The sequence below is a fragment of the Panulirus ornatus genome, chromosome 41 (assembly GCF_036320965.1).
Source record: "Panulirus ornatus isolate Po-2019 chromosome 41, ASM3632096v1, whole genome shotgun sequence".
Classification (NCBI taxonomy): domain Eukaryota; kingdom Metazoa; phylum Arthropoda; class Malacostraca; order Decapoda; family Palinuridae; genus Panulirus; species Panulirus ornatus.
Genome location: NC_092264.1, coordinates 4,474,624 through 4,487,903, shown reverse-complemented (window position 1 = coordinate 4,487,903; position 13,280 = coordinate 4,474,624). Strand labels below are relative to the sequence as shown.

The following is a 13,280-nucleotide window of genomic DNA, read 5'->3' as shown; positions in this document are numbered from 1 at the left end:
GTTTTCTCTTTCCCTCTTCGCTTTCCATCCGGTTTATTGTCAAAATTTTCTTGCGGAAATACCTGCCATTCTTTGACAGATGCCATACCATGGCTTCCCTCGCCAAGACACACAATGGACAGTGGAAAAAAAAAGAAAAAACTCATAAATACACTCCATTACCCTTCTATTCAATCTCAAATATTTTGCTGAAAAATTCCTATTTTCTCTTTCGTGTATACTTTCCCCTAACTCATTTTCTTTTCCGCTTTTAGGGTCCGTCCCTATTACGTGAAAGAGAAACTTTAATGTCACCACGTAACGTAATTTCAGCGAGACAAAAGTACGCTTACAATTTGTTTCCAACCCCAAGCAAGACCTTCGACCATTTCCTCGTACATCAAGATTATTTTTTCGGGCATCTTCAAATCACTGGCACATATATATTTTATACCTTTTATTTTTTTTTCTTAGCTCCATGATTTAAGCTCCGACACAACATCTGTCGAGATTACATAAACAGAAGAAACAAAATCTTTTAACAAATGTGATTCAAAGACGTAAAAAAAACATGTTACATGCAATTCAGTGATTTACTCCCATTACCATGTTTCTCACTGTAAAGAAAACTTCTTAATCTGACATGATGAATATATTTTTTCAGGTTAGCTTTGAGGTTTATCTATGTAAACTGAACATTTACCTTGACTTAGGCACAGACAAAGAGACCTGAGAATATCAGCGAACTGATTCCTGATCAAGAGAATATTGTATGACGTAAATACGGACGATCTTTAATGAAAAGAGCTTTAGGGAGAGGAGTGATGAATGATATACAATGTAAGTAATACAGAGACAACAATATGTCTTGAGTTATTTATTTACTATACAAACTTTCACTCATGACAAAGTCGCTAAAGTCCGTGAAGTGCGTAAGTTAGACCCAAAGCCTTCATTCATCTCTCATCAACACCGGGGCACAGAGCAGGGTAATTAATGGCACCTGCATAAACGTGTGGAACTTCGTATCAAATTCGTACCTTTCCCTCCGTCGAGGTTTAAGATGTGAAGCCAATTTGTTATTTTTGTCCCCCCCTCCTAACTTTCTTGGGGGGGGGGGGAGAACTTCCCCACGTACTAAGTTCCGTTTTCTTTCGTGGTTGTACGAAAATAACTTTCCCGTTCTTTTTCCACACGTTAAAATTAATGTGAGGAACCACCTACCCAATTTCGTGCTGGTACACCCCACCAATTTCTCAGGCCACCCCGAACACTGTGGCTACCTGGTGACCCATTTCTGAAACTGAAATCTGAAATTCCACTGCAGGCGAGCGCAAGACAAATCATGGCTACCATCTTTTCCGATTCGCATCCAATACGAGAGCCATTTTACCTGCATCTATCTCGTACATCTCCCAAACGTGCGCCAATATATAAGAGAATCGGTGTATCTGCTCCTGTCTGGCAACTAGTACGTACGAAGCATCGCTGGGGGTAAACATTACGCGACTGTGACACAAGACATCACTGCTAGCTACGACATGGACGGGCAACTGGGGCCCCTAATCAAGGCCAACCCATTAACGCTTATACATACACACACACACACCTGAACCAGGTAACCCATCTCATCGACCAACGCGTAAGGGTGGATGAGGAGCTGGGTTGACTGCCTAACCCAAGACTGCCGCAAAACTGAGACTCGAACCTAGGCGCTCGAGCCCGCGAACGCGTCATTGGTCGGGAACGCTAACCGCTACACCCAGGCAGTCCGCATCACCCAAATCACGGCGTTCAACCTGAGCCACCTTTGCAGAACAGATAGATCATACATCTCATCAGGGTTATCAGTGCGCCGATGACTTCCTGAAGTATATATGTGGTTTACCTCGGCGCCCTCGAGTGATACATGGGCAGATCCATCCTTGGGGGTCGAGTCTCATATGGGTTATATATTCGTTCATGACCAAACGGACGCAACCCCTCCCAGAATGTGGTAGTACCATCATCCGTTTTCTCTCGACCAATTTCCAAAAGTATGACGGATGCCTCCATCACACGGACTCGGGACTCCTCCTCCCGCTAGAGGTAGCGGCCAGAGGAACGGACGGAGAGAAATACTGCCTCATCGAAGGCTCTCCCGCTCCAAAAGGAGGGAGGGAGGGACCTTACCCTACTCCAGCGCGGGGCGCAGCCTCGGAGCCGCAAGAATTTCGTACGAGAGAGAGAGAGAGAGAGAGAGAGAGAGAGAGTATTCTTCCTCTCTCTCTCTCTCTCTCTCTCTCTCTCTCTCTCTCTCTCTCTCTCTCTCTCTCTCTCTCTCCTATCACATTCTGAAATACAGTCGGACACTATGGGAGTCTAGTCTTCCGTTCCACTGTCGGGGGTGACTGAGGAGATACTGATGGCAAACTGCAAACAATGCCACATACAATATCCCGGAGACCTTACTGCCACAATATACAGCACCATGATGCACGTATGATGAATCTGACGAAAGGAAAATCTATATACGTACCTAAGTTTGTGTGAGTTGTGTGATGTGTGTGTGTGTGTGTTGTGTTGTGTGTGTGACCTCAAGACATGTGAGTGAACGTGTGTAGCACCGAACACACGTCAATGATCCTTCTTAGTATCTTGGAACTCACTCAGCGCTCCAACAACTTACTCAGCACCTTGCAACTCACTCATTCTCCTACAACTCAGTATCCAGCAACTTACTCAGTCTCCAACAACTTACTCACAACCCTAAAACTCACTCAGTCTCCAAGAACTTACAACCCTAAAACTCACTCAGTCTCCAAGAACTTACTCATTCTCCTACAACTTATTCACCATCTTACCCCTTACTCAGCAACCGGCAGGTTACTCACTCTCCTAGAACTTAGTTAGCATCCCGAAACTAATAACAAAAGTTTATACGACATGATTTGAGTCATAAGCTGCTGCGGGGCTCCGGGAGCTGAAGTCATCCGCGCCGACCACACGGAGTTTCGAGAAAACGTGGAAACGAAACACGTCAATAATACATCGTCTTCGTAGGTCGCAGTACACTCGCAGTCAGGGACTGTATCATGCAGAGGGTAACAGCATTCTGCTAGACGACGCCAATCAAAGACATACCGAGAGACACATCGAAGGGATGAAAAGGATGGTTGATTGAAAAGGTAAAAAAATTATCAGTTGAGACAGCAAATGACCAGATAGATTAACAAGGCTTTTGTGAAGTGAAGAAGCACAGACCATCAGTTGTTTCATATATATATATATATATATATATATATATATATATATATATATATATATATATACAGTATATGAAATCCTTTCATACTTGTTCGTTGAGTCCCGCGTTAGCGATTTAGCGCCAAGATCAGAGGGAAAAACAGGCCTCATACGCTCACATCCATTCTCTAGCTGTCATGTGTAATGCACCGATACCACAGCTCCCCTATCCACCACATCCAGGCCCCACAGAGCTTTCCGTGGCTTCTCACCAAAGCTGCTTCACATGCCCTGGTTCAGTCCACTGATGGCACGTCAATGAACTTGAGTGATCTTTGCCACCTAGTCATAAGAAACTCTAGTCATCTTCCACATCACTTCAACATTTTCTCGCATTTTTCCAATCCTGTTAAAAAGTCTACAATTCGATTCTGGGACATTTCTGGGCTGAACCAAATTCAAGAACATCCGTGAAGAGATTGAATGGTGATTCGTTAAATGAAAATGTGATCATTCAGGGGAAATTGTCCAGAGCCAGTACACAGCACTAGGATTTATGGACAAATATATACGAAAGGGTATTACAATTTTCATGACTCTGCTTGTAATATGTAAATTATTTCGGGTTTTAATTACTCTACCACCACCATTCCCCGCCAAAAACGTATGAAATTTACAATGTCTTCTGTGCTATCGAATTTATATGAATACTGTCAATGTCATTACAAAAACAATATATGTTTTGAATTATCAGTACAGCATGGTGTGTGGGATGAGGTACTTGTAAACATCTGTTTGTGCTACAAGGATAGGGAAGCTCTACACTCGTGGGTCCTCATCTCCTGAACATTCTCTACTGTCATATGACTTCTTAAATTTCTGTACTCTGTCTGCATTACCCATGTCTTCAGTCATTTCATTCCATTCATCCACCACTCCTCTGTGTATGTGTGTGTGTGTGTGTGTGTGTGTGTGTGTTTCGGCTTTGCAAAGTATGTACATTTGTGGATACGCACAAACGCCTGGACTCTTGTGGGTCTAAATGTTGGAGTCCTTTTGACGAATTCATTTGCAGTTTACGTTCATAGGAGGCCAGGCTGAAAAGACGTACTGCAACGGATATTTTGATCACATAATTTATCAACCACAGGAAAACTGAGTAATGTGACTGGATCGGTTGTGTCTGGTGAGGGAGCTGGGAATAATTCTCTGGCCAGGCAGGTTCTCCCTAGTCTCCTCTCCACGTGGGCATGGGGGAGGGAGGCATAAAGCGAAGGAAGGATGGAAGGAGGGAGAGCTGATGAATGGTAGGAGAGAAGAGAAAGGAAGAAGTTGAGTCGAAAGGGTCAGAATAATGGACAGGGAAATAATGAGACACGAAAGTAGAGATGGGAGTTAGGGAAGGTGGCTGGTGGTAAGCGGTGGAGGGGAGGCAGTGGCGAGTAAGTGGTAGACTCGAGGGGATGGAGGGTAGATCACGGTGAAGGGTAGGTGGGCGGAGGGTAAGTGGTAGACTCAAGGGGATAGAGGGTAGATCACGAGGGTAAGCGGTCTAGGGAAGACACCATGGTAAGGGGGCAGATGGAAAACATCGTAGTATGAAGCTGGCTGGGTAGTCAGCAAAGGAATGAGAGAGAGCGAATATAGACGAGCAGGTTGACCAGAGTAGATGGAATGGCAGTGATTGGAGTAAAAGGAACAGAGAAGATGTAGATGTAGATGTAGATGTAGATGGCGGGAATGTTATGACTTGCAGGTGCAGATTATGGATATATCAACACAGGGTTTCTGTCGCTCGCCGCTCCCACGTTTAACTGCTCACGTGTGTAATAAGCTCTCGCGTTGCTATTCTATAACTTTAATAAACCTCTTACACACCCCACCTGGCGTTCAAGTTTTAATGAAGAGATCTTATTAAGATATGCAAACTTATCCTGCACATTAGGCGCTTCTATATATCATATCACATCGGTTCACAAAACCATGAAAGTAAGGAATGGGATATCAATTCTCTTCTCAATCTCTCGCTGGGTTCATATCACATCGTAACAATTCACCAAAGTCGGTTAGGCAATCGAGTACAAATATATACAGAGGAGTTCATAACATACACACACACACACACACATTTACAACCACCTGTAGTTCAGCGTGACCCATGTACAGTGATCATGGGTACCTTTATGCATCCATGCCTCAGTATTAACACTGGTGTCCCCTCTCTGGGCTGGTGTACCACAGTCTCTCCGAGGGTGGTGGTCGTGCCTATCATCTCGTGCATCATCGGCTTCCCCCTGTTGGTCATGCTGGTTATCTGTGGCCTTAGGTACCGCGCGAGACGGGCGCGCATCTCCGCCAAGAAGACGCATAAGTGAGTCACGCAGTATACTCCAGTACCTCCTGTCCTGAGCGCAGATCAGCTGCTTGTCTTTGTACAGCCTCGATTCAACTGTCTTCGTCCTCATGTTTGCATTTGCATGACTGTCTGCTCTTAAAAGTCTGTCTTCTTTCCACGTTTGAATGACTGTCTGCTTTTAAAGTCTCTTCTTTCCACGTTTGCATGACTGTGTTTTTAAAATTTGTCATCTTTCCACGTTTGCATGACTGTGTTTTTAAAGTCTGTTTTCTTTCCACGTTTGCATGACTGTCTGCTTCCATAGTGTGTCTATTTCCTTCCTCTTCTCTGTCATCTCCTTCCTTACTGTCCATCTGTCTAGTTACCTGCTTGGCTCATTCAATTTTTTGCATCTATCTTTTCACATCTCTCACCCTGTTTCACTGTGTTGACCTGGGTTCCTTTTCTACCTGTCTGTTCACGAGTAAGTCCTACGATGCCTTTCTCAGCCTGCTTAATGATGTCTAGCATTCAGCCTCATGACAGTTTGTAGCAGTCTTGTTTAAAACACTTTTAATCAAATGTTCGACTCCTGTCCTCCTCTTTCACCATGAATGTTCTCTGAAACATATTTGTCTGCCTGCATGATCGTGTAAGCGACCTGCTTGCATGGAGTCATTTCGTAATCTATTTCTTCATAACAGAGATTGCAATACATCAGTGTTGAAAAGCTCATTTCCTGTTGAAGCAGTTCATTGGTTGCAGTTTACAATAGGTATTGATAATGGCTTTCTTATGAGGACCTGATTTATTATTCTGGTTTCAATTAACTCTCACAATGACATCCCTATGACATCCCGTGATCTCTCCCATGCCCATCAACCCCTTCCTTCCCTCTCTGCTCTCTCTCTCTCTCTCTCTCTCTCTCTCTCTCTCTCTCTCTCGTCCTCTACGTCTACCTCCACTCTTTCCATCTCTCTCTCTCTCTCTCCATCTCCATACCACCCTCCCTGCCCCCAGACTTGCGCCTCTCTCACTCAACACCACCTCTGGTCTCCCACAGCGTGGAACCATCGGTTCTGGAGCTGACGTCTGGGCCTTCGATCCTCTCCAGCCGCTGCTCAAACGGTAAGTACACCCACCTACATACACACACACACACACACACACACACACACACACACACACGACGATTATACACACACCCAACAGTGATACATGCATACATACACACAAAACGACACCATATGTTCGGACCCAGAGACCTACCACTGTATGCTTACACAAAAATATTCATAAACACTGAATCACCAGCATTGTCCGCTTGTTTCGTATATACGAGTCACCATGGGTGCGCCCGGGGTCGGGCCCGCATAGGTTCGAATTCTGGGCGCGGCAGTAGGCCCACACCTAGCCTAGGTGTCCATTCTCCCTCCTTGGGGCTGATCGACAAATGGGTACCCGGCTAAGGGCTGGGGTGTGTGTGTGCAAAAACGAGGAGTAAAGACATGGTGTGTATATATATATATATATATATATATATATATATATATATATATATATATATATATATATATATATATATATATAGGGCTAAAAGACGGGGCAATGAAAACCATCATATTTTCACAAAATCCTCAAAAAAAGAAAAAAAAATACTGTGAAGCAGATTTGATCAGGACGAAAACTTATGTTTGAGACGCATAATAAAAAGAATAAAATATATCCCTCATAGCGCGAGAGAATAAAGAGAAAACGGGAGGTGGGTAGAGCAGCGGATACTTCGCACAAAAGAGGAGAGATACGTCGCTGAATAATCAGTGGCATTTCCCGAGAGAGATTTAGCGTCAGTCTATTGCAACGAACGACTGCAAAGGAGTTCGAGAAAGAGAGAGACACGGACGGACAGACGGAGGAGACAGACGAGAGGAAAAGCGGAAGACAGAGTAACAACTTAACAATATATGGACGTGGGTACACCACTGGGGAAACATCGATCTCTAATCTATTAATCTTTTCAGTGCCGTCTTGTGAGAGAGAGAGAGAGAGAGAGAGAGAGAGAGAGAGAGAGAGAGAGAGAGAGAGAGAGAGAGAGACAGACAGACAGAGAGAGAGAGAGAGAGAGAGAGAGAGAGAGAGAGAGAGAGAGAGAGAGAGAGAGAGAGAGAGAGAGAGAGAGAGACTCGCTATGACTCGTTCTCCCTTCGTCTGCCACTGTAGAGAAGTGACGTTGTACTGTATACCCGTAGTTACGGAGGAACTCCCTCCACTGCTGAAGGGGGATTTGGCCAGTAATCGCCAGAGGTCACTGCAGGCGAGACGTATTCAAAAAAAAACACGAGTCACGTTTAAAAAAAAACTTATCTCGCTGTAAGAACAGGTGGAAGGGAGCCACACAATGCAAGAGGCCATGATAATATCAACCCAGTTGATGATAGCTTTGAACCCGACGGGGACGGTGTACCTCACGAACCTATTGGGAGGATATGGCGCAATGGCCTTCCTGCTTTTTCAGAGCAGGACACACACACACACACGTGTTTGGGGCAGCACGGGACCTGTGGTGTATGACGAGTCTCAGCTGACGGAAGTATAGACAGGCGCTCCGGCCGATGATATGACCTGGGATGGGCATGTATCGAGGGCGTCCCAAATATTGGACGTCTTAGTCAAAATTGCCTATATAGAAATGGCTCTCCACTATCGATACCATAGTTTATTTGATCACATAGATGCTAACTTGAATATATATATATATATATATATATATATATATATATATATATATATATATATATATATATATATATATATATATAGTTCTATCATTGACCTTCTGGCTCCAAATAAGGCCATAATGTCCCTCCTCCTGCACGGAGGGCAGCCCCAGCGTTGCAACCAGAGCCGTGTAAGCTGGACCACGGGCCTGTGTGACAATAACTGGCATAATAATATTAATAATATGCATGAGTGAGGCCTCCTGTTTTCATGCATCGCACCCACACGTCAGCGCGATCGCCCAGTCATACATTGTGCAAAGGGCGGAACACACACACACCTACGCTGCTCCACACAGCGCACGAAAGACTCATACCCAGTATAACCGCACAGTATACTGAACACAGTATAACTCAAACACAGGAGACACTTGAAATCTTACACAACAGATTCCTAAATTTAAAAAGCTGGCTGAAAAACCTAATCCACTGAAATCCATTTCAGATTACATGATTCCTATCTCGTATAACAATTTATAAAGGATTCGAATCCACATGAATACTGCTGACAAGCTAATAAGGTCAGATGAGAAATGATGAGCAACTTAAACATCCGGTAACGTTTGGTAATTAAAGGATCACCTGCGTGATATTATCAAACGATTAACCTACATCATCAAACAGGGAGTTATTAAGCAAGAGCCAGCCTAAACCAGTTTGACGCCCCAACAGAGCCAGTCTGAACCACATTGAGGACCTCGTAGAGCCTGTCTGAACTACCTTGAAACCCTAGTATAGCCAGTCTGAACCAGTTTGAAACCTTCGAACTGACCTGAAGCTTTCACAGAGCCAATATGAACCATTTTAAAGCCCTACTAGAGCCAGTTCGAACTGACTCGAAACCTTCATAGAATGAGTCTGAACCATCTTACAGTTATCTCGAAACTTGACAACACTATGACTTCTTCAGTTCCTTCTCGCCATGCAAAGTTCTAACCCCCAAACTTCCTAAATACAAGGTGAGTTTCCTCGCGAAGTTCCTCGGGAAATTAACCGTGCCCTCCCCTTGAAACTTCGAATGAAACTGTTACTTACGTCGAGTTCGCCCAGGAACTTCTGAAGGAGTACTTTCCTCCCGAAGGAATTCACCTGCTATATAGACCGACGCCGAAAGCAACGGTTTGAACGGGGGGGCCTCGCCTGATATAAGGCAAACTACACTTATATGGAGATAAAATTCTCGTTCTTGGTATTCAGTATATACGTATCCCAGGCACTAGTTGTGACCTGTGTCTTTCAGAGAGTCAAATTATAAACCTGAAACGCCAGTGAAAGTATTTATTTTACAGCAGCATAATCTTACATCAAATGCGTCGGCGCAGGTGATGATAACAGCAAATGCGAAAGAATTTATTATTCATTACTTCGTAAACCTGAAAATCTGGTTGGTAGGAATGGAGGTACCAATAACACATCGCTCTCAACGAATTACTAAAACAATGGGAAATGATATACGTAATGCACTGCCTCAGTCACCAAGTACATCTCTGAGAACTTATCATGTTGAAACTCCCTGACAGCAACTTACCCCCTGGCATTTAACAAATTACTGTCAAATGATAAATTCAGTTCCTTGTCTTTAATTGCAGGCGCAGGGAAGGAGTGATTTATGATTCATACTTCTCAACATACATATTTAAAGTTCGTCATTAAATCAAATCCTACACCGATGTATCAAAGGCTGAAAAAACGAAAATATAATCAGCACCCAATGTTTATAATTTGTCACATAACCAAGAGGTGTGCAAATACCATCACAGACTAACATCAAACATAATCAAATCAGAAAATGCTAATAATAATTTTTGCATTCAATATTTACGAAAAGATTATTAAGCAAGTGAACCAGAGGTGAGACTGGAAGAAGACTAAGAGGGGTCAAGGGGAGCAGCAGCGAACACGCTGGAAAAATAAGTGATGGTGAAAGATTTTGATAGTGCTGGAACTAGGACGGACGGTGGTAAGTGCTGGAACTAGGACGGACGTGGTAAGTGCTGGAACTAGGACGGACGGTGGTAAGTGCTGGAACTAGGACGGACGGTGGTAAGTGCTGGAACTAGGACGGACGTGGTAAGTGCTGGAACTAGGACGGACGGTGGTAAGTGCTGGAACTAGGACGGACGTGGTAAGTGCTGGAACTAGGACGGACGGTGGTAAGTGCTGGAACTAGGACGGACGGTGGTAAGTGCTGGAACTAAGAAACCTCGTGAGAGCAGCAGGAATTGGGAAAGTTCGTGACAGTGCTGGAACTAAGAAACTTCATGAGAATTGCTAAAACTAGGAAATTCGTGACAGTGCTGGAACTAAGAAAATTCGTGGCAGTGCTGGAACGGGGAAAGTTCGAGACAGTGCTGGAACTAGGAAATTCGTGGCAGTGCTGGAACAAGTTCGTGACAGCGCTGGAACTACAGATGACGGAAAATTACGCGGGACTTCAAGTATCACTGGAGGTTATCCAGAATACCAAAGGAATTGGAATCCACTTACTGGAAGTTAAGAATCCCGAAGTTTACGTAATCAACTTAAATAACCAGTTAACCTTGGAGACTTCCTTCAGGTATTCTGAAGGCAAGCAACACACTGGCAACACTCCATGGGACAAAAAACAAAACAAAATCGAAACTAGACGAAACACAAGAGCTCTAAATGAGTTCAATCCTTACGATAATGATCGAAAATCTCTGTGTAAACACACACAAAAATAGAAAACAAAAACATATACTAATTTACATTTCAAAAGCTTCGGTGGAAAGTGAACTGAAAACAAAGAAAATCCAGTAAATTACTGATGCTCAGGATGCCAAAACAGTTACATGTATGACGATGAATATCATACATGAAAAAAAATGTATTATACCAGATAATGATGTAAGTGGCTCCAACCTGGTCGAGGCCCGAGGCGTAGGTGCGCCCCTGGCCAATTATGTATGCAATTACCTCCCTCCCTCAGCCCTAGAGTGTCACTTTGGAAGCTTGGAAAAACTCCTCTTTTCTTCAATCACGTTTCCAAGTAGCCACGAACACGCACATTGTACAAGATTCGTTCTCAATACGACCTTGAGTGAGACACGGTTACTTGTGCTGGTCCCACGATCATGGAATTACGTACGTATTCTATTGAGGTACATAACCACAGAATCCCTTTTAAGAGGCTCCTACTCCTTTGGTACCGAGCTACATTGAAAAACAGATTAAGGAGATGAACCCATAAGCGATAATAAGTTCCTCAGTGAATCTGTTTAATGTCTGGAACGCTTAAACATGTACATCACAAATTTTACCCATCGAGGTAACGCTTACATCTCAATAACTGAAAAGAAGAGCAAGTTTGGAACAGCCGCCGTCTTGACTTCAGAGACCATTTGGCAAACCTCAAATATAAAAAAATGAACGTCAGTCGACAACATTGTCTGGATATCTATGTATCTAAGGCCAATGTGACGCCATCTACCGTCCACTAGAGGCAACTCCAGGGCTTATTACCTCCCCTGCAACCTTATCCCCTGGTCAGATTCGGACGCTCCTCCCCTCACGCCTACATTTGTCCCATCCAAATACTTCTCCCCCATACCCATCCATTTCTCACTTACGGCCCGTTCTCTTCCTTATTCCTCCTCTCTTTATCGTATCGTTTACACTCTATCTCTCTCTCTCTCTCCTCTCACTCTCAACTTTCATTACTTCTATCACGAGCGATCTATCACACTTTACTTTCTCCAAGCTTAAAAAAAGGTCTGATTCCAAGCTGCCTCGGATCTGGACGAGAATTCTGAGTCCTTAATTCCACGAAGTCAGCGTGAGCAACTGCGTCTTAAGGACAACTACGAACATACAGTTGTACGAATAATATACACGTTACCCTCTGTTCCCATACACCGTTTACTCTATTCCTCCTATAGCCATCCGTTTCTCCACCACCCTAGGCATGGCTCCCTGGCCCCATGATCTATTCATTGTGTGACCTCGACCCTAAATCTAATCCGATTTCCCTCGCCCGACTCAACCTTTTCCTGTCTTCATATCTCGGTCCATTCAACGCCTTTACTGGGAGGTTAACCCCATCTCACGTCGTTCATCAGGCATCCTTCCTGAATACAGGGAGTCTACCCTGCCCTTCTACGAGAGGCGCAACCTCAAACTGTAGCAAGAGACATAAAACAGTCCTGGATATATGGATATATAATGGGTATATATAATATTGATACTACTATCGCAACAACTACTACTACTAACAATAATAATAATAGTAATAATTACTACTACCACTACTAATAATAATAGCCTAGCACTCCATGGTCCTCGAGCCCTACGCCTTCGTGACGCCAGTCACCCTTGAATCTGCTCCAAGGACAAGAACACATTTCCTGAGTGCGGAGAATGTAACCTAGGGAGGCCAGAAACACTCATAAATACGACCTAACATCATCATTTATTGCTCTTAGCATTAGAAGACATCACGACCAAACAGCCTATTACATTTACATAAAGATCTGGAGAGATGAATTATTTACGAATGCTAAAAAAAATAAAAATAACTGCTTGAAACTGGTCGTTTGGCGTCGTCCCGTGGCTGTCCGTCTGAATATGTAAACAGTCGGTATTTTTCCGCCAGTGGAAAAAGTCTCGCAGCCAATTTTTCCTCTGGGATATTTTTGGCCTGGGAACTTCGAGACGTTCGAGAATTCGATTCCAGCGGGGTCTGTGTGGGTGTGGAGCGAAGGAGAGGAGGGAAGGAGGAGGACCAAAAACTGGCCGGACATGACTGCTGAGGGAGTGTGTGTGTGTGTGTGTGTGTGTGTGTGTGTGTGTGTGTGTGTGTGTAGGTCGAGTGAGGAATGTGTGGTGAGAGGAGAGGTGCTCTTCCGGGTGAGCCTGGGGTCGGAGGAGGTTCGAGTCTTGTTGTTCAAGAAACGATTAGGGAAGCAACGAGTCTTCCTCCTTTATTCTTGAGACTGATAAGTAAA

The 13,280-nt window shown here is 44.0% G+C and overlaps 1 protein-coding gene across 3 annotated transcripts in view; it reads left to right on the top strand.

The window, feature by feature from the left end:
- Positions 1-13,280, top strand: part of LOC139761625 (uncharacterized) — a 95,779-nt gene that overhangs the window by 74,614 nt on the left and 7,885 nt on the right. For 2 of the 3 annotated variants that reach the window (XM_071685896.1, XM_071685897.1), the window contains 2 exons: positions 5,446-5,575; positions 6,603-6,667. In XM_071685896.1, the coding sequence (XP_071541997.1) occupies positions 5,446-5,575; positions 6,603-6,667 (195 nt within the window). Of the gene's footprint in view, positions 1-5,445; positions 5,576-6,602; positions 6,668-13,280 lie in introns of those variants that run through there. The other variant, XM_071685898.1, reaches the window with a different exon arrangement.